Here is a 21,518-nt window from a genome sequence, read left to right as displayed (position 1 = left end):
CGTGATGCTCCATTATACATATGCCCCACTGTGATGCTCCATAATACATATGCCCCACTGTGATGCTCCATTATACATATTCCCCACTGTGATGCTCCATTATACATATTCCCCACTGTGATGCTCCATTATACATATGCCCCACTGTGATGCTTCATTATACATATGCCCCACTGTGATGCTCCATTATACATATGCCACACACCGTGATGCCCATTATACATATGCCACACACCGTGATGCCCATTATACATATGCCCCACCGTGATGCTCCATTATACATATGCCCCACTGTGATGCTCCATTATACATATGCCCCACTGTGATGCTCCATTATACATATGCCCCACTGTGATGCTCCATAATACATATGCCCCACTGTGATGCTCCATTATACATATGCCCCACTGTGATGCTCCATTATACATATGCCCCACACCGTGATGCTCCATTATACATATGCCCCACTGTGATGCTCCATTATACATGTGCCCCACTGTGATGCTCCATAATACATATGCCCCACTGTGATGCTCCATTATACATGTGCCCCACTGTGATGCTCCATAATACATATGCCCCACTGTGATGCTCCATTATACATGTGCCCCACTGTGATGCTCCATAATACATGTGCCCCACTGTGATGCTCCATAATACATATGCCCCACTGTGATGCTCCATTATACATATGCCCCACTGTGATGCTCCATTATACATATGCCCCACTGTGATGCTCCATTATACATATGCCCCACTGTGATGCTCCATTATACATATGCCCCACTGTGATGCTCCATTATACATATGCCCCACTGTGATGCTCCATTATACATATGCCCCACACACTGTGCGCACACAGTTTTCATTTTTTTTTTACCTCATGTAAGTCTGAGCAGAGGCTGTGGCGCAGGACCGGAGCAGACAGAGGCTGCAACATCAATCACGCTGAGCAGAGGCTGTGGCCGTGGCGTCGATGAGAACGTGCGCTGGGGACGTCAGGAGGACGCGGCATGAAGTCACATTCAGACCTCTTGCCGCCACTTGAGGATGAAGAAAGTGCGCTGGGGACGTCAGGAGGACGCAGCATTAAAACACTTTCTGACCTCCTGCCGTCAAGCAAGGTACCGCTACGCGGCAGGAGGTCACTTAAACAGCCCCGAGCTACTGGAAAGGTCCCGGCGAGCTACCCGTCGCTCGCGAGCGACGGGTTGGCGAACCCTGGTATAGAGTATAGGTCATTACCACTTTATATACAAGCAAAGTTAGAAACAGAATTTGACGGAAGATAAGAAGCACTTGGCCCAGCTAGTCTGCCCCTTTTTTAAACAAGTTACCAAAACAATACCAAGTATTCCAAATAAACAATGATGTGACAGCATCAGACCTCACCATTCAATAGATATTATGACTCATGGAATAGAACATAGCTTTTGTCACAATATTGAAACATTTCAAACATATGAAACAGCTGAAAACTTAGATAGGTGAGCACCCACTTTTTTTATGTCACTGTTTGTTTAGGGGAGGTAAAGGTTGAGTAATCAGGAGAGGGTATAAGGTTGGTTGATTTGATTGTCAAATTATTTAACCTATCAGGAATTAAAGAGTATGGTTTGTTAGTGGACTATATATTGGCAGGAATACCAACATTCTTTCTTTTTTTCACAATTTTGTGATCCCCAGACCGCTCTTCTACCTATTTTGGTGTATACATATTTTTTAATTAGACAGTATTTTATTGCTTTTCTTTCAACATGAAAGGTGCTGCTTGGCCAAACGCAGTGTTGCTTTGCAGCCTCTTATTAGCCAAAGAATGGATGGGTGACACTAGCCCTTCCAGAAGGGCTGGATTGTCTCTACACCTGGGGAGGACCTGATCCACCACTGGGAGGATCCATGCTATGCTAGTTAATGGAGAGTGGAAACGGCCCAATCCTATTTGCGCTGGGTTGGAGAACACCCCATTTATTGAAATACCTAACTGGGCTGTAGCCAAGGTTCCCACTGTTTTTTCTTGCCACCATAACACAATTCCAATTTGGCTTATTAAATGGATTGTGACCTCTTTAATTACATATGTGGTTATTTCTGGTTAGAATGTGAAGTTATTTATATGGCATAATTAAACCACTGGGTGATTTCAAATGTATATTTGGATGTCATGTTTATATTGGGACACTTTATATTTTTAGTCTAAATGAATCACTTCCTCCACTTGAATACAAAAATCAATGCTCAATGTCTTCTACACCACCAACAAAGTCAATAATGGCAAGAGGAAATCTTACCCATCAAAACACTGAGCAAGGATCAAAAACAGCAGCTCAACTTTTGTTCCTGCAGATCACATTCGCCGCTCGCTTCATAGCAACACGAGTGCCCTCTGGGTGTTCTAGCATCCAAGTCACCTTCAAGCATCTACTTGGAATACATTTCTGTGCGCTAATTAGATGGAAACATGAGTCCACTCTGGCAGTTTTAAAGTGCAGCGTTGAGAGTTCTGCCTGATTTGACATTAATGATGCAGATTTCTTGTCATAAAGGAAAAGTGTTTGAAAAATGGAAGTAAAGGTGTAAGGGACACTATCAGTGAAACCATATGGGTCTTTAAAAGCCTATAGGGGTATGGAATTTTTTTTTATCCAGAATTTTTTTTTTTTTTTATAAATTAACAGTACTTGCACTACAGACAAGACAAGATTGGGGTGTAGATGGGAATAATTTTTATTTGGTACTCATAAAGTAATAACATTGATCTAAATTTCAGGAAAGCCGCTGACAGCAATGTTGTGTAACGTAGTTTATTATTTATTCTATATTAAATCATTGATGATTCTCACCCGAGTAGTCTCAAAGCCTGACACTGTTTTACGAACAATAAGAACTGCGTAAATAAGGTAAGTGATATTGATACTGTCTCAACAATTTGCTTTTTAAGGCTCACAATGGCAAATTTCATGTCTTCAGGTGTGATGTGTGGACCAAAGTTTAGATATTTCTGCAGCTGAGCTCACACAACAGGTGAATCAGTCATATACAACTGCACTTGCACTGAATGACATATCCACATTCAGGGCAGGTGTATTAATCCTGGTAAAGTGATAAAGCACCAGCCAATGACAGTTAGGAGTTGATTGGTTGGTGCATGATCACCTTCCAGTTTATTACTGCTCAATCACTTGGCCAGGCTTAATAGATCTGCCCCTTAGTTCCATATGACATAATCTTGTATCTTCTAGCTGTGCTGTGTTGTAATACAGAGAACATGCTGCATGAAATTGTATAACAGCCATTTAAAGTAAGTATCCATGCAGCAAGCAAATGAGCAATAATCAGTTATAATAAAGACACTATGTAATTGCTGGACATTGTCGATGTTATAGAAATGTTTTAGTCATGAACAAAATAGTACTACAGTACCTACGTGTAGTGGGGTGAAAAATGATCCCAGACAGATGCCTTAGATGTCGCACATTGTGTGCTTTGTGTGAAGATAAAGGCAGGTCTATGGGGTGATGAAATAATTGGTAAATGAATCACTAGTCTGGTTTTTAGTGGACAGTTATTGTCAAACCATGGCGGCAAGCAAACACTTATGTAGTCCCGAAGTAAAGGGATTATTGTTAGCTTCATATGCTTTTAAAAAGACGCTTTGTGGTAGGATAGGAAGGGATGTGAGTAACCACACAATGCCGGATACCAGGTGCTATTGTGGATTGTGTTTGCAGAATGAGCCCCTGCTAGGAGACTCCAATTTACTTTTAGAATAAAAGGCCCTAGGTGAACATCTCATCTTGCACCACCACAAAGCTAAGCGTCATGAGAATGCACAATAAAGACTGCTAAGATCTATAAAGTCATTTCTGATACCCTGAAGTGAGGGCTGCATAACTACCTGTAATTACCATGCATTTTATTGTGTAGGATGAGTACAAGATGAAGACAGGCAAAACATCCACTGTGTGCAATGGTAAAAGTGTGGCACTCCAGCTGCTGTGGGACTAAATATCCCAGCATGCCTTGCCACAGTTTCAGCATGCCTTAACTGGCAAAACAAGTCAGTGCATGCTGGGATGTTTAGTTTGCCAGAAGCTGAAGTGGCAAACATTGCCTACCCAATCAAAATATATAAAAGAAAATATTCAGTCCCAGGCACAATTATTGGATAAACATTTCAAAGATTACATTAATGAAGTGTACAGTATATGAGTGAGAAACAGTCACTAGGTCGACAAGCATTCATTCGACATGCATGAAGGCCGACATGGTGATTAGGTTGACATGCATTAGGTTAACATAGGGAAGGTCGACAGTCAAAAAATCAACATGGGGTTTTTCAGGTTTTTTCTAGCCAAACATGTGCCGACAGGTGGTATTTCATGCCCTTCCATCAACTAGGGTGTGGTGGGAGAATAAAAGTGTGCACGAAGCCTGGTGAGTGCAGTAAGCCATGCGAGGGGACACAGTGCTACATTTCAGTGTACACTGTTGACTTTGTTGACTTTTGGGACAAAAAAAGTGAAAAAACCCTTCCCCACGTCGACAGTCGCAACACTCGCCATGCTTTGGGCACAGTGCCTCACTACACACAGCACACTATTTTATTCTCGCACCACATCCTTGTGTATGGTAGGACAGCTAAACAAAAAGTGAAAAACCCCGTTAACCCTTTGACTGTTGACCTTCCCCATGTTGACCATCAATCATGTCGATTTTCTGCACGTCAACCTTATGCTTGTCGGCCTAGTTGTTGTCTGTCCAATGATCCATACCCGTACTAGCAAAGGGACAGCAGGCTGGACTGTACAATGATGCATTTATAGCCTGATCCCCAATGCCACTGATCTAGATTCCAGGGTACACATCAATTGGAGTTTCCAAATGCTGCATATACAGAACGCTTGCAGCACAAGGCTCATTAGTACTAAATGAAAAGCACCGTGACACACAATTGCTCGGGTTGCTGTCAGTGGGGGTGTACACACATACACACACACACACACACTAGACAGGATTTCCTAGAACACTGCTAAGTAACAGAAGGCTATAATGTTTGGGTGCCGGACGGCTCCCCGACAGTCGGGATTCCGGCAGTCATTCCTCCGACGTCGGAATCCCTGACTGCTCCCTTGTGGGGGTCCACGACCCCCATAGAGGGAGAATAAAATAGGTGGCGAGCGCAGCGAGCCCGCAAGGGGCTTCATTGCGCTCCCCACGCTGTGCAGTCGGGATTCCGACGTCTGACTAATGACTGTCGGAATCCCGACTGTCGGGCTACTATACCACACCCATAATGTTTTACCTTTCAAACAGCAAAGAAAAGCAACTAGCAATATACAGGTACAACCTGTCTGCGGCCCAACATCTGCTACCGGTCAGCCAGTGAATAGATTACACAGACAGATTCTTTCTTAACAAATACGCACAATAAGAACCCATATGAATGTCAAGACCTAAAGCATTATACAACGCAATCTGCACATTTGCTAATGGTAGCATATACAGTACGGCAAGGTTTGCATATGAATTTAAAATATCATTGCCAAAATGTTATGGTGTGTACACACGGTGAGATTACCTTGCTATACGACTTGAGATTTGACTGCTATACAATCTTTGTTATCTCTGTACTATTTACATACAATTCATGCTATCTGCATTATATCTGCACTATATAGTCATTGCTGCCCTGTCTATCTGGGTTTCGATTTGTGTTGTCACAGGAGCGTGCATCGGGATCGCAAGGTAAAAAACCTGTGCGATCTGCTTACGATCTGCATGTGATTTTGACTATATAGTCAAAAACTCATGCTGGATTGTACAGTGTGTACACAGCATTACTTGTATAAACAAAAGATGTTAAAATATAAAATATTGTAAGAACTCCAGCCTTTGACAAATTATTTTAAACAAAATAAGTATACAATCCCAGTACAATGCACCATAACAGACATTTCAGGGAACAAGGAAGAATCATGGGAATACTAATAGCATACCGTCAAGATTCCATGCCACAGACCCACGTCTTTCTTGAAATCCAAAACATTCACAATGGTTTCCGCTATGGAGAAAGAAACGTAAATAAAAATAAGAAATTTACTGATTATATTTAAGTCTCCCATGTCCATAGCACTTGAATTTTGTGCATGAAATAAGATTTATGTCTGTCACCCCTAGGGTCAGTTATGTGGTGGAGTTCAGTTGTGCTTCTGATTGTCCACATAGTTTATGATTAACAGCTGCTAGCACTGGATTTGCCTATCACTATGGCCACAAATAATTTGATAAAGTCCTGGACCACCAACCTGAGGCACCCCTGCAAGAGCCTCGTGGCATCCCAAGGTGCCTAGGCACAACATTTGGGAACCACTGTGGGAGGACCTCAGCATGGCACTTTTTGTACAGCTTTCTACAGTGTTGCTTATACTTCTTAGAGCAGCAGGAAACAATCAATGATATAGGTCATGCATATCCAAACTGTGATGTAAGGAAAGAGAAGAATGTCCTTTTGTTAGGTGCACCTCAAAGAAAAAAATTCTAAAATATAACTTTTAATAGTTTATTTGTAAAAGGCTGCGAAAATTTAAAACCATATAACAGACAATGGTGGGTACATACACATATAAAAATGGGGTGGCAGGCAGGTGTTTGCTGACGGTACACATTTATTAGTGCTCTGTGAGATAGCGGTGTGTGGGGTTAACACGATGTCACTGTTATAACCCTGTTAGGCGGAGATTAGTGTTATTCCGCTGGCAGGGTCTGGGTGGGTGCCTCTCTCATAAGTGACTCACTCTACTTTATACATAGTATGATGTGCTTCAGGAAATAAAATATAGACCTGCTGCGTATGCTGTGTTTATGCTCACAGACAGTGCTGCAGCTATAATATCAGAGATTCATCCAGTGTGTCTACTCCGTATAATGTCGAAGTGACCTCAACACTGGTAAAACAATATAGAAACAGCAGGTATTTACAGAGGATGGTATCACTGGGGTTAATTATACACCCAGTTTGTGCTGTAGGGGCATATGAGCCTCCAAACAGATACCTCTCTGTATAGAGAAATAGAGACCCAATGTGCGGTATCTCTACTAGTAGCACATTGGTAGGTAGGAGCCCTAATAAGGGCTATAGAGTCACCACACCGCTAAGACATAAATCAAAATGCATTAATATGAAAAATAATAAATCAGCTAAACAGGACTGCCTGCGCACCGCTAGCCGGCACGCGCTTCGCAGTTAAGCTTCCTCAGGCCCTAAGGAAGCTTAACTGCGAAGCGCGTGCCGGCTAGCGGTGCGCAGGCAGTCCTGTTTAGCTGATTTATTATTTTTCATATTAATGCATTATGATTTATGTCTTAGCGGTGTGGTGACTCTATAGCCCTTATTAGGGCTCCTACCTACCGATGTGCTACTAGTAGAGATACCGCACATTGGGTCTCTATTTCTCTATACAGAGAGGTATCTGTTTGGAGGCTCATATGCCCCTACAGCACAAACTGGGTGTATAATTAACCCCAGTGATACCATCCTCTGTAAATACCTGCTGTTTCTATATTGTTTTACCAGTGTTGAGGTCACTTCGACATTATACGGAGTAGACACACTGGATGAATCTCTGATATTATAGCTGCAGCACTGTCTGTGAGCATAAACACAGCATATGCAGCAGGTCTATATTTTATTTCCTGAAGCACATCATACTATGTATAAAGTAGAGTGAGTCACTTATGAGAGAGGCACCCACCCAGACCCTGCCAGCGGAATAACACTAATCTCCGCCTAACAGGGTTATAACAGTGACATCGTGTTAACCCCACACACCGCTATCTCACAGAGCACTAATAAATGTGTACCGTCAGCAAACACCTGCCTGCCACCCCATTTTTATATGTGTATGTACCCACCCTTGTCTGTTATATGGTTTTAAATTTTCGCAGCCTTTTACAAATAAACTATTAAAAGTTATATTTTAGAGTTTTTTTCTTTGAGGTGCACCTAACAAAAGGACATTCTTCTCTTTCCTTACATGTCTATATTCTTGTCCTGAGGTAGCACACCCCTATAAATACATATCCAAAATTGTTACACAGGGGTCCTCTTCATTTCTGAGTCTTGTGCGATCACCCCCAAACCATCCCCCTTCCTGACTATCCAAACTGTGACCCTCCAGCTGTTGCGAAACTACACTTCCCAGCAAGCCTTGCCATAGTTTTAGCATTCCCTAATAGCACAACTTTGGCAAGGCATGATGGGACTAGTAGTTTCACAATAGCTGGAGGGCCATAGTTTGGACATGTCTGATATAGATGTCAAACATATATATATGTAAAACATCAGAAAAAGTTTTAGTTTGGATGCCTCCTAAATACTTCCCATAGTACTGTATATCAAGATAATAACGTATCTTCTTCATTTCTAAAGGCTTTTGTAAGATAACAATTTGCAACCAGTATACAATTGATTCCCTTCAATCAAAGATACTGTCATTCTATGGGTGGGAAGAAACAAATTTGGAGGTATTCTACTAGTATGTTGATATTGTCAACCAATCAGATTCTATCTATTTATATATAAGAGGTGCTACATAAAGAAGTAGAATCTGATTGTTTGCTATGGGCAATATCCAGTCTTCAATACAACTCCCATCTCAGTCAATAAACCTCTTAGTCTCACACAGATACCAAGTGTTAAAAATACTGTATAACAGATTAGCAAATGGTATTTAAAAGTTCCAATAGAAATACAAATTAGTTGATAAAAAGAACAATATATAAATAAATGCTTTCAGTATTCTAGTGCAGATAACTTTTTTTTTTAAATAGGATATGATTTAGTTTGACAAAATTATAATCTTTCTCGATGTTAACTCTAATTAGCGCAGAACTCCAATTAACATAGTACACGGAGAAATTGGCATGAGGCTGGCGAGGCCCCCTTCCTCACATGCCTGTCTTTACTCATTTCCTGTAAGCGGTCTTCAGGTTCCCACGACTCCAAGCCTTGGAAAGTAAGCCCATAACATTTACTCAAGGTCTATATTGTTCTGAATACGTTCTATTTAATGTTCCTTCTGACAGTGTTAATGGTATCATATAATGTGCTAGAACAGTACTGTATTTCCCTTGTGCCATACTCACCTTCTGTGTAGCCACAGGCTTGTGTTAGTGCTTGGCAATGTGTGAGGAGGGCAATTCTTGTCACAGTCACTCCCAGCACGCTGCCATCTTTACACGTTTTATACTAGGAAAGACACAAAACACAAATAGTATTGGAAGAAAACTTACAAAAGGTTTATAAAATAAAGGACAAAAACAGATCGAAAAAATTGTGTTTTATCCACATGGTACAATCTAAAAGACAGCTCCATTGTACACTGGTCAACAGCTATGTCCTTAAATCTGCCAACTGCATACCAGAGGGCTGCTTCTGTCCGCATTCTGACCTCTGTCCCTAACCCGCAACCTTTTCAAGTTGATCTGCTGGTAGTCCTAGGACTAAGAAACAGCATCTTTCTGAAATCTCTTAAGGTCCATACACACTGGGCGACTATGCCCAGCGTGTATGGACAGTGGTGATCGCATTCATCGCTGGGGGGAAAGCAGCTCAGTGCATACACAATGAGCCACTTTCCTCCTGCCTGGCTCCGACAGAGGGGGGCGGACGGATTTGCATAGCGCAGCACTATGCAAAGCCATCCTCAAAGCCGCTTGTCTACTAGTATAACCAGCAGATGAGCAGCTTTCCCAGCAATGATGCAGGAGCAAGCAGCAACGCTCACCGCCGGGGCATATACACTGGGCGGCTTTGAGCTGAAAGCCGCTCAAACCTGCTGTTTTGAGCGACTTTCAGCTCAAAGTCGCCCAGTGTATATGGGCCTTTACCTAGAAGAACTAACTGCAGTTACTGTATATAGCACATCCAGTATTACAGAATAACTATAATATATAGCGAGTACCACTTTCAATAAATACATTACAGACTAACTGCAGTTATATAGCAAGTACCACATCCAATATATAAAATAAACATACTAAAGCTGGATACACACTGGGTGATTACCGCAGCTGCCAATATAGGAAGAATAATATAGACCCTGATTCAGAGCTGATTGCAAAACCTTTCCCAAATAGACAAAACTATGCTGCACTGCAGGTGGGGCAGATGTAACATGTTAGGAGAGAGTTAGATTTGGTTTCCTGAAAAGAGCATAATCTGTGTGAAAAATTCAAATGCAGAGGTCCTACTGCATATTTACAGATGTAGTGCCCCTCATTCAGCTGGGGGCTGACGATTGAATCGCCAGCCTCCGCTGGAAGGGGGCGCTCGCACCCCCCTAACCCTAATAAATCATGCTTCCACTGCATCACGCAGACCCAGCAACTCTGCGTGCAACCCTTAGAAAACACCAGAACCCGAAGAGACTGGCAGGTACACACCTCTATGTAGGCAGTGTCGTTGTTTGCATCCTTGATATGTGGGAACCAATCACGAGGAGGTTTGGACAGGTGTTTGGATTCTGTGACAAACCAAAGGAGCTTTGGCCAACCTTAAACAGATGAAATCAGGAACAGTAATTGATACATTATTTATATAAAGCAAAAAGCATGGCCAAACACCAAATATCACATTACAAGCATAAGCAGCAGCAAGTGAAGCGTGTACTGTATAATGATTACTAGTTCAGGGCAGAAGTGCAGACAGCTTAGCTGGGCCCTGGAAAAAAATAGGGGCATGGTCAATGGGAGAGGTGCTATGGTCAATTGAGGAGGTGTGGCAAGACTCATATTTTAAAAAAAAATGACCGGACACGCTGGTGTCTAATCCGGCGGGCAGCAGTGTGCGAGTGTGATTGCACACCTAGAAGGGAGAGAGTGGACAGGCTGCAGATGCCTATCCCCCCAGCACAGCACTGAGCAGCGTGTGCTCTGCTGGGGAAAGGGGCTGCTGCAGCGGCACCCTGTCCTCTGTCTACCTGCTTGGCTCTTTGCGACGGGGGAGTAGGACTCAGGCCCTCATCGGGACCCCCCAAAAGGCCCAGGCAAAGAGCACACGCTCCCACCCACCTCTCTCTGCACCATTAGTTATTGGGGGATGTGCAATGTAGCCCTTCAGTGATAAACTGAAGCAGCAATATCCGCAATAAGAGAAGAAAAACGAAAGACCAAGCAGAGTGGTAAGAGAAGAGGTGGAAAAAAGATAGGGTTAATTTGATCATATTTGAATAGAAATCACTGTCACGCTGTTTTATAATCTTTCATTAAGATCCTCAATTTAATTGAGGTGTCTGGATAAAAACACAATTACAGTGATCCTTATCGGAGGTGTGCAAACCCCACGCTACAGAGAAGAATTCTGTAACACCGCATAACTAACACATGTTCCCAGTCACATGATCATAATGGGTCCCCACCTTTAAATTGTGGTATCTCCCCGGTGGGACTCTTTGGCAGTCCTTTATGGCAGGCATCACTAGTCAAGGCCACGGTAACACCACAGCTTCCTAACAAAAACCCAATCTGCTGGCTTCCTGCATCCTGATTAAGGAGAGAACATCCAACATTATGACACTGGAACAAAGGATAGTATGACGCACAATCGCACTTCACAGAAATATAAAAGTGTATCATTATTATTCCAAATCTGTAAAAATGCAGCTACCGTAATAGGATGTTTTTCGTCCTGTTTTGGTCATTATACCATTCGGAGGAAGGTCATGTTTATCAAAATACATTCACGCTCCTCCGAACTGTTACACCATAGAAAACTACAATGACAAATCGGAGCGAGCGCGTGTCTCTACTGCAAGATGCATATTTTTAAATAATCTCGCAGTTAGTCATCTCTTCAGCTGCAGGCTACCCGGTCTATGAGGAGACTGAGACTTCTGTCAGCCCCGCAGCGTCAAGCTGAGCTGGGAGGAATGAAAGTAAAGCTAATTCCACAGCTATGTGATGTAGAGCGACTTTATGAATATGTGGCATAAAAATAGATACACATACGCATCTCTGATAAATCTACTTTCTCCAGCTTAGTTTAAATTGTGATTTCAACTCAAGAATATCATAAAGTCAGTCTTCTAATTCATCTAGGATTCTAGATCATCCATCATTGTATCGTACTCAGAATACTTTTCTTAGCTAACATTACAAAAGTCTCTGAATATGGTAATGTGCATACCGATATTACATTCACCCCTGGCAGGACAATCTTAATGTACAAGCAAACTAGGCACCTACCTAGGGCCCCCCAATCCAAAGGTGCCTTTAAGTCAGGGGTGGGGAACCTCAGGCCCGGGGGCCGTATGCGGCCCCCGTAGCCAGTCTGAGTGGCCCGCCCACCCACCTGGCGGCTTTGCCAGGGGTCAACTACAGGGGAATTCTTGTGAGAGGTCCGTAGTTCTCTCTGATTCAAGAGCAAGATTCCTCTGATTCAACAGCAGCTGGATACTGTCAGTCCTATTCAGCGGCAGCCACCGAAGCGTGGAACGGCTGCAGCAGGACAATTTGTAAGATACATTTTTAGATATGGCCCCCGAAGGATTTTTTCTCCATACAAACGGCCCTTGGCACAAAAAAATTTCCCCACCCCTGCTTTAAGTAGTGGTGGTCGCACAATCAGAGCCGCAAAGCAGCAGTCTCTACATTCCTCCCAGCCTGCAGCCAGACAGTGATTGGCTGTCAGTCTTTAATTTGGTAGATCGCTCCAGCCATCCACCAATCAGCATGCTGACGGCCTTCACTGTATGTGCAGAGGCCACGCAATACCACAGGAGGGGATTGTAATGATTTTTTTCATTGGTTCTCATGAATGGGTGTGTTAGGGCCCTAGTGCATTGATTTGCCCAGGACCTACAGTACACCTTATTCTGGAATATACAATTATAGTGGCTGCATTACAGAGGATTCACTAACCAACAGATATGAACAGAGGTAACAGGTAAAGCCCCCCATCCACTAGTGCAAGTTACTGCATGCGGTACTCTCATGCGATACCCAGCCAACTCACCCGGCAGCTCCTGGGCTGCTGAACCACATATAGTATGATGCCTCATATGCGACTTTTATGCAAATGATGTATCGAATGCACTTCCAGTCACGGCTGTGGGGTCCGATAGATCATTGTGGCAGTCCGGGAGATCGTGATTATGATGCACACTGGATAGTGCCTCGTATCGTAATCGTAGGAAAAGGACATGCGGGGTGAGATTTAATGCTGCCTGAGTTCAGCGGCAGTACCAGATGTCCGCCGAACTTGGACATTTTTTAAGGGGGAATTAACTTGCAAGGCATGGTCTTAAAAAAAAAAAAAAAGTCAGGAGTTCGGCGGACATCTCGCACTGCCTCTGAACTCAGGCGGCATTAACTTTCACCCCTGTTGTGAAACTTTTCATTCGATCCATCACAACAATTCATCAGAATTGCATGAAAAGTGCCCATCTCGCACTAGTAAATGGGGGCCTATTTTCCAAATAGGCAAATGGATAGTTTTGAGTTTCAGGTAATTATAAAGCGACACTTTCTGTATACAGGGACATACTTATCACATTCATAGACATTCTAGTACACTGCACCTCAGATTCCTCCCCCTTCGATAACACAAACTCTCTCAATTCTGTCATGTCACGTAATCTATTTCTTCAAGTTTCTCTTACATCTTTAAAGTGGAATTCGGGTCACATTTTTAAATCATATTATAATCTGTAAATTATTCCTAATCATATAAATACATGATTGGTGAAAAGTACATTTCCCTATAGCAATAAAGGTTAGAAAATATGACCGGTAACATATAATACATGGCAAAACTGTTCTAGGTAACTGCTAAGGCCACTCAAATCGCACAGGAAATTGTAGGGGTGTGCGACAGCCAATATACTTATCGGAGAAAACATGTCATACAGGCCTCTATTTAACGAATCGCTGCATTAATAACAGCTTTACTTATCTATTTACTTAACTATTTGTTTCCCCAAGGCGGCAGTATCAAACAATGATTATCAAAAAAGCTAAACTATTTTATTTGTATCATACATGTCAGTCATCTTAGCCCAGTGTTTCCAAAACGGTTCATGTTTAAAGGAAATACATTCAATAAAATGACACTATAAATAGAAGCGGATAGGTTGCTATGGGAAACTTCCCTCTTTTTGCTGCTTGATACATGAACCCCTATGGCACCTGAGCTCTAGGGCGGGATGTACTAACGGGGAAAATGCGGTAAAACACCCGTTTTACCGCATTTCCCTATGTATTAAAACCCCGCCGCCCCGTCAATGCATTGTAGGGTATCGCCACCCTCTGGGTGGCGATACCCAATAGAAGCCTATGGGCTTCTTTCGCCGCCTGCCGTCCGCGCCCCCTCCCCCTCCCGTCCTCCTTTGATCTCCTCCTCCCCCAGGTGTCACAGCTGGGAGGACATCCGGCTTCAGGGGGGAGGAGGAGACGCAGGGGGACGCTGGCAGCCGCCGGGAGGTGACGGAGACCCCCGCAGACCACATCACAGGTATCGCGGGGGTCTCCGTCACCGCAACCCGATGCTGGCCGCATATGTTAGTACATATGCGGCAGCATCGCGGCGGCTGTTATGCGAAGGGCGGCGATGTATATTAATACATCCTGCCCCTAGTATGGAGATCTTTAAAACCCCTGACTGTAAGGGGGCTTTGAAAACATACTGTAGTTTTGGAAGCACTGTCCTAAGCCTTATATCCAAAAGCAAATCATTAGTATTTACATTGAGTATTTCCTACATGAGTTAAAGGGAGGTATCTTCAACAGCATTAAGTGTTAATTCAATTTACACTTCGCAGAAAAATGTTTTATAAAAACAGCTTTTCCATATGTTTTGCTCGCTGCTGTTTTGAGCAATCACGCTCCCAGATCCACATATTTTCACAATCACAGCTCCGAAAACAACAGCCCTTAGTGGGGAGTTTGTTTCTCCTGCCACTGGGCCAGTTATCTGGGAGAACGGACTCCGTGAATCAATTAGCTGGGTTCAATTTATCACGGCTAATTGAATACCCCATTATTTGTCGTTATTCGTAAGCTGTGCATTTTCTATCTTTTAAGAGGGACATCAATGTGTTACACTTTGTATGCCCTACTGGCAGCTGCATGGTTACAGCACCTCACCTTCCTTGTAAGTGGCACTTCAATGGGAACTGGAACAACTTCAGCTAACAGACAGCCATAAAACGCCACCATAAACGCAGCAGGGTCATTATTTGGAAAGACGAGGGCTACCTACATGGAACAAACATGTTAACAAACACATCTAAATAGGTTTCACTTCATCAGCTGTGTTACAGAATAAAGACTGCAATCCAAATTATAACCTAATACAATCAAATTCTGTTAGATAATATATAAAATAGTATATAAAAGCTATTTAAACCATTACATATACCTCAGATATAATATAATAAGTCAGTGTTTGTGACAAAAGAGGTCTCCAGAGGTTAACCAGTACATTCATATTTCATTTGTAATTCTTATTTGCTAAATTGGATATTAATTCTGCTACTATTAGGGGTACGGCACCTCGTATTTGATTAGTTATGTAACTATGAAATTACAATGTTAATACACATTCTTTTTTTTTGTAGAAAAACCATTCAGGTTATGTTGTAGGAATGGACGGCTAGTTATGCTGTGGCAGAGGTGGGGTTAAAATACTAACTGCAGGCATGTCCAAACTGTGGCCCTCCAGCTGTTGTGAGACTACACATCCCAGCATGCCTTGCAATAGTTTCAGCATTCCCTAATAACAAAACTGTGGAAAGGAATGATGGGACTTGTAGTTTCACAACCCCTGGAGAGCCATAGTTTGGACATGCCTGACTTACTGGGATGCTGTCAGTATCCTGATCATCAGGATTGTGAATGCCTAGGTTTTGTACTCAAACCCTTATAAGTATTTCTTAAGCACTAGCTTTATACTTCTGGTCCCAAAATATGAGCAAGTTATACAGTGGTAATTTAAAAGCTTCCTTTAGATTTGCTTTCATTTTGAAGGAAATTAAAGGTTTAGTTGGTTTTACTCCCACATAGGATGGAAAAAATGATTTGTAAAATGGTTATTCTAGATTTATACACCAGTGAGATGGAGTAAATGTAAACGGATTGTATGAATCCCATCTGCACTGTAAGTCCTTGCTGAAATCCTGCCCTTTGAGGGAATAGAGCTGTGAAATTACAGTGTTAGAAGATAATTATGCCTTTACAGTGCAGTGACATTTTGTTGTAAGTGTGGAAGAAGCGGAATGGAGAGACACCTCTGTGTCATCTTTTTATTTATAGATTCCTAGTTTTTTTTCTGTATATTTTTTGGGATCAATGAAAGTTTGTAAAACACTATACTCATTAATTAAGCAAGGCTATCGTCATATGCAGCACACAGTATTAAGAATATAATCAAATCAAAATACATAGCATCAATTAGTATTTCCATCTGCTAATGTGTACTTTTGTTATTTTCAGTCTACATGTATAAGCTAGCTGTCAAAGAATTGCTAGAAAGATAGATGAACTATCTAGGTATCTGTAGTACAGAAAGTACTTGCTGAAGCTAGGTACACACCTAAAGATATATCTGTCCAATCTATCTGGTGGGGGAAAAAACCTGGAAATGTACAGATGGAGCGGGCCTCGCTCTTGCAGGGGATGGCGGAAGATTTGCCATACGCCATCCCCTGCCAGCCGCCGTAAAGGGACGCGCGAGCACGAGATGAGCACACGTCGCCTTACAATGGGGCTCCCCCCCGGGTCCCCGCAGCCTCGCCGATGGTCACCCTGGGTCCCCGCCGCACCCCCCCCCTAACCCTGTCCATCTCCCTGAAGCGGAGACAGACAGGGTTCCCGTCCCCCCGCCGACGGGATACTGAGACACACGCGTGTCTCAGTCAGATGGGGTGCCTCTACGCCAGATTCTGGCGCAGCGCCAGCAATAATGAGAGGCGCTCCATCTGTATGAGAGCAAAAAACAATCAAAAGTTTGCTCCCAAAGACTGGAAAACAAACAACAGTCAGTAAGACAAAGCGTTTAAATCAGGGCTGGGCAATTGCGGCCCTCCAGATGTTGAGGAACTACACATCCCAGCATGCCTTTCATCAGTTTCAGCATGGCCACACAGCAAAACTAATGCAAAGCATCCTGGGATGTGTAGTTCCTCAACATCTGGAGGGCCGCAATTGCCCAGCCCTGGTTTAAATCAATCTGATATACAGTAACCAATGTATCCACTCAATTGTTTTTGTCTATTTTCCAGTATTTGGGAGCAAATATTTGATTGTCATTTGCCCCCATACATTTCTAGGTTATTGTTCTCATTAGACAGATAAATACTGACTGTTAATATCCTACAGACAGGTCTGTTTTAAGGGGCCTACATATGGGGCAATTCCATCTCACTTCTCACTAGATCGCTTAGAACACTGGTTCCCAAACGAAGTCCTCAGGATCCCACAGAGTTTGCGTTTTCCAGGTCATCCAACAGGTGCACTCATTATTGACTTACACATTTTAAAATATCCACAAGTGGAGCTAATTATTTCACTTGATTCTGTGAGGAGACCGGCAAAACATGCACTGTGTGGGGTCCCGAGGACCAACTTTGAGAACCCGTGGCTTAGAAAAGGCCCCTACATCTCTCTGTGTGTAGGGGCCATAGCGTTAGCTATGGGTGGCCCGCACATCACTATCCCCCGGCTATGAAGATCCAGCATGCTGGATAAATCTAGTTAATCGCTGGTCAGGGCCAGTGTTCTCACGAGAGAACACTGGCCCTGACAGATCGCTCAGCACACATCACTGACACATCGCTGTGCTGGGCGATCTTGCTAAGCGATCTACATTGTCCAGATCGCTCAGCAACATCTCCCCGTGTGTAGGCCCCTTAAGGAAAGGAGCACTTTACATAACATTTATCTCTGCTAGTTACTACAACAACTGCTAGAAACTCTTATTTTTCAGTGGTTTATCACCTCCATTGTTTCATAATAATGAACATTGTAAGTAGCATCTGTACACAATACAATTATTACTGCATTTTATCTTTTATTTTATTCTATAGGCCCATACACACTAGGTTATTTTGAGCTCAAAATCTCCTATTGTGTAGTGGTGGGCAATGAGCTCCCGCAACATCACCGGCCATTTGCCTTGTGAACAGTCATCAGGTCTTGTGAACAGTCGTCAGGCCTTGTGAATAGTCATTAGGCAGGGTATCAGTGATGTTACTGACCCCAAGTAGGTGGCATACAAAATGGAAGCATTCACTATAGATATCTGCTGCTTCTATGCCATGCTCAACATTTATTTGCCAAGAGAACAAAGCATGTTGTCTTACCCTATCTCCAGGCCGGACCATCGGCTCTTGCTTTGTTCCCAGCTTGTGCAGTATATTGTAGGCAACTTTCATACTTCTGGTCCATAGTTTACCTAATTAAAAAACACAAAAACTGCCTTTTAAAAAGCCTCCTTAATAAAATGTAGCATATTTTCATGTGACAAAAGCCTCAATGTGCATACATACTATAGCAAAATAGCAAGTAAGGCATTTAAACAAATGTTTAATGTTTTATTTGAAAACTACATATATACATAACTTGGTATATAATACATGTGCTATAAGCAGAATAAATTGTGAACTCTGCAAGCAGTTTCCAGACCACGATCGCAGATTATTATTGCACATTAAACATTAAAACAACATGGATACAATGCCGCAGAAAATTATTAGAGATGTGCGGCGGCCACTTTTTCAGGTTTTGGTTTTGGATCTGGATCTCCCTTCGTGTTTTGGATCTGGATTGGTTTGGAAAAACCACCCTTGCTAAAAATGGCTAAAATAACAGAATTTGGGCCTGTTTTTGCCCCATAAGTATTATTGACCTCAACAACATTAGTTTCCACTCATTTCTAGTCAATTTTGATCACTTCACAGCACACAAAATTGTTTTCATTGACTGTAGTTGGGCAAAAAAAGGTTATACCGAGGTAGCTGGTAAGCTAAGCGATAGCAGTGGGCATCACATACATGTGGACCTTACACTTCCAACCTGGCACATCTTGGAAGCAGATCGGCACTGCAGGGGCAGACAGGGTGGCAGTTTAATAAACTACCCCCAAAAAAAGAGAAATGCTCCAAAGAGCAAAAAATACAAAGAGGTGCAAGATGAAATTGTCTTTGGGCCCTCCCACCCACCCTTATGTTGTATACAGGACATGCACAGTTTAACAAACCAATCATTGTCATGACTGATGGTAGCAGCTTCAGCACTTATCAGGTTGCTGATCTCCCACTATTTCCTCCTCCATCATCCTCCAGAAATGTGTTTTTATTTTATTTATTACTTTTATTTATTTCTCTTACTTTACATTGGACACAGACCGTCACACTGGACACAGCCCCTGGACACTGCCTGTCACCCTGGACACAGCCCCTGGACAATGGACACAGCCCCTGGGCACAGCTCCTGTACACTGGACACTGCCCCTGGACACAGGCCGTCACAATGGACACTGGATACAGCCCGTTACCCTGGACACAGCCCCTGGGCGCAGCTCCTGTACACTGGACACAGCGGTCACACTGGACACAGCCCGTCACTCTGGACACAGCCACTGTACACTGAACACAGCCGTCACCCTGGACACAGCCCCTGTCACCCTGGACACAGCCCCTGTCACCCTGGACACAGCCCCTGTCACCCTGGACACAGCCCCTGTCACCCTGGACACAGCCCCTGTCACCCTGGACACAGCCCCTGTCACCCTGGACACAGCCCCTGTGCACAGCCCCTGTACACTGGACACAGCCCCTGTCACACTGAACACAGCCCCTGCAGCCCCTGTACACTGGACTCGTGTACAGTCAGCAGCCTCTGCATGCAGACCCTAATCGAGTGAGCACTGCAGCACCAAACAAAAGCGCACAGTACAGAGCACAGATCCCAACCACCCTCCAGATCCCGCGAGAATCCGACAGCGCGATGATGACGTTTTGCCTCGTTTTTGGTCCGGAATTCAGGCGGGAACTCCCAAGTCACCTCGGATCTCGCCTCGGATCGCGATGTTCGGGTGGGTTCGGATCTCAAAGATCTGGACCCGCTCATCTCTAAAAATTATATTTGAATAATATACTATTTTTTTTAAAGAATTTAATGTTATTGTTCAGTAACATGCAGATGTGCCCTCATGCATTATTGCCCATAACCCCATGCGACTGCTAACGCCAGGCGCCTTTTTACCCATAAATGCATCCTAGATGCACTGCAATGCAACTAGAATGCACCAGGAGGCAGTACATTTAATATGTGACAATTGTATAATCTGTGTGCAGCTAAGTCTGGATCTGTGTAACTATTGCTACAATGCAGCAACCACAGAATTTTTCTACTCCATTGCAACTTAGGTGCATTTTTGGGTAGAAAGTTGCAGAGACGACCTGGCAGTTTCCTCACACCAGTAGAGTATTGCGGATAGTTGCATGGGCATACATCTGTAATAATATGCTGGTTCATATGGTTGCCTCACAGTCCTGCGGTCATGTGTTCATTCGGGGGCTTGAAGATTCTCCTGCGCTTGCGAGTCCGCCAGATGCTTTCAGGTTAATTGGCTTCTGACATGTGTGACCTTCATGTGTGTACAGTATGTGTGGTAAGGAATACTGCTTACAAGCTCCTCTGTGGACAGGAACTAATGTAAATGACAAAGTAGTCTCTAAACTACGCAGTATAATAATACATTTTGTAGTTGCTATATAAATATCCATTAATAAAACCAAATAATACTTTGAAAATAAAACTTTGGACATAATTATGTGCAGCGGACCAATATTAGAAACATCTCCGGGGCAACTATAATTTTATTATTCTGAGCCAGATGTCAAGAAAAAGCCCATGGTATATATACAGCATGTGTAGGAATTCCTTCCCATTTATTATACATGGGCTTTATCGTAATGGTTTTCGCAGGGCCTGTAGTCCAATGCTTGTTTTATAAAAACACCAAAGCTATACATAAATGTGTTTTCCCTTGAGGGTTAACCTATCAATACAGTAATGCCCCAATATGATTAGATTAAAAAAATGACAAATTGAGACAATACTGGAAATATAAATTAGATTTGTATCAAGCTTCAAAATGTGATAAAGTGAAGAGTGATAAACAACCAGCTCTGAACGGTCATGTTACAGGCTGGGTTTGAAAAATGGGAGGTAGACAACCAGCCAATCAGCTACTCTCACTGTCCACTTTATCACTTTTTGAAGCTTGCTACATCTGGCCGTGTGACTGCACTCTGAAAATGTCACTCATTATGTTTTTTACAAAATCACAATATTCAACATATGTTTGTATTTTCTTTTTTAATCGGCACTAACTGGTGAGTAATAAGAGAAGGGGCAGAGTGGAAGATCAGCAGAGGGATTGTAGACTCCTCTGAAAATAAACCATAAAAGCGATAACAGCTTTAAATTGCAGTAGAGATGCTTTTGGTATCTGT

General features: G+C 43.0%; 1 protein-coding gene across 7 annotated transcripts in view; it reads right to left on the bottom strand.

The window, feature by feature from the left end:
- The window catches only part of DIP2C (DIP2 acetate--CoA ligase C (putative)), a 420,633-nt gene that overhangs the window by 132,721 nt on the left and 266,394 nt on the right, over positions 1–21,518 (bottom strand). For all 7 annotated transcript variants that reach the window (XM_083188980.1, XM_083188979.1, XM_083188978.1 and 4 more), the window contains 6 exons: positions 18,360–18,451; positions 15,145–15,255; positions 11,421–11,544; positions 10,447–10,556; positions 9,148–9,250; positions 6,000–6,064 (listed from right to left, as the gene is read on the bottom strand). In XM_083188980.1, coding sequence (XP_083045106.1) covers positions 6,000–6,064; positions 9,148–9,250; positions 10,447–10,556; positions 11,421–11,544; positions 15,145–15,255; positions 18,360–18,451 — 605 coding nt within the window. The remainder of the gene's footprint in view (positions 1–5,999; positions 6,065–9,147; positions 9,251–10,446; positions 10,557–11,420; positions 11,545–15,144; positions 15,256–18,359; positions 18,452–21,518) is intronic.

Source organism: Crinia signifera, chromosome 5 (assembly GCF_055691185.1).
Source record: "Crinia signifera chromosome 5, ASM5569118v1, whole genome shotgun sequence".
NCBI lineage: Eukaryota > Metazoa > Chordata > Amphibia > Anura > Myobatrachidae > Crinia > Crinia signifera.
The sequence above is the reverse complement of the archived record's forward strand: the minus strand, read 5'-3'. Positions and strand labels throughout refer to the sequence as shown.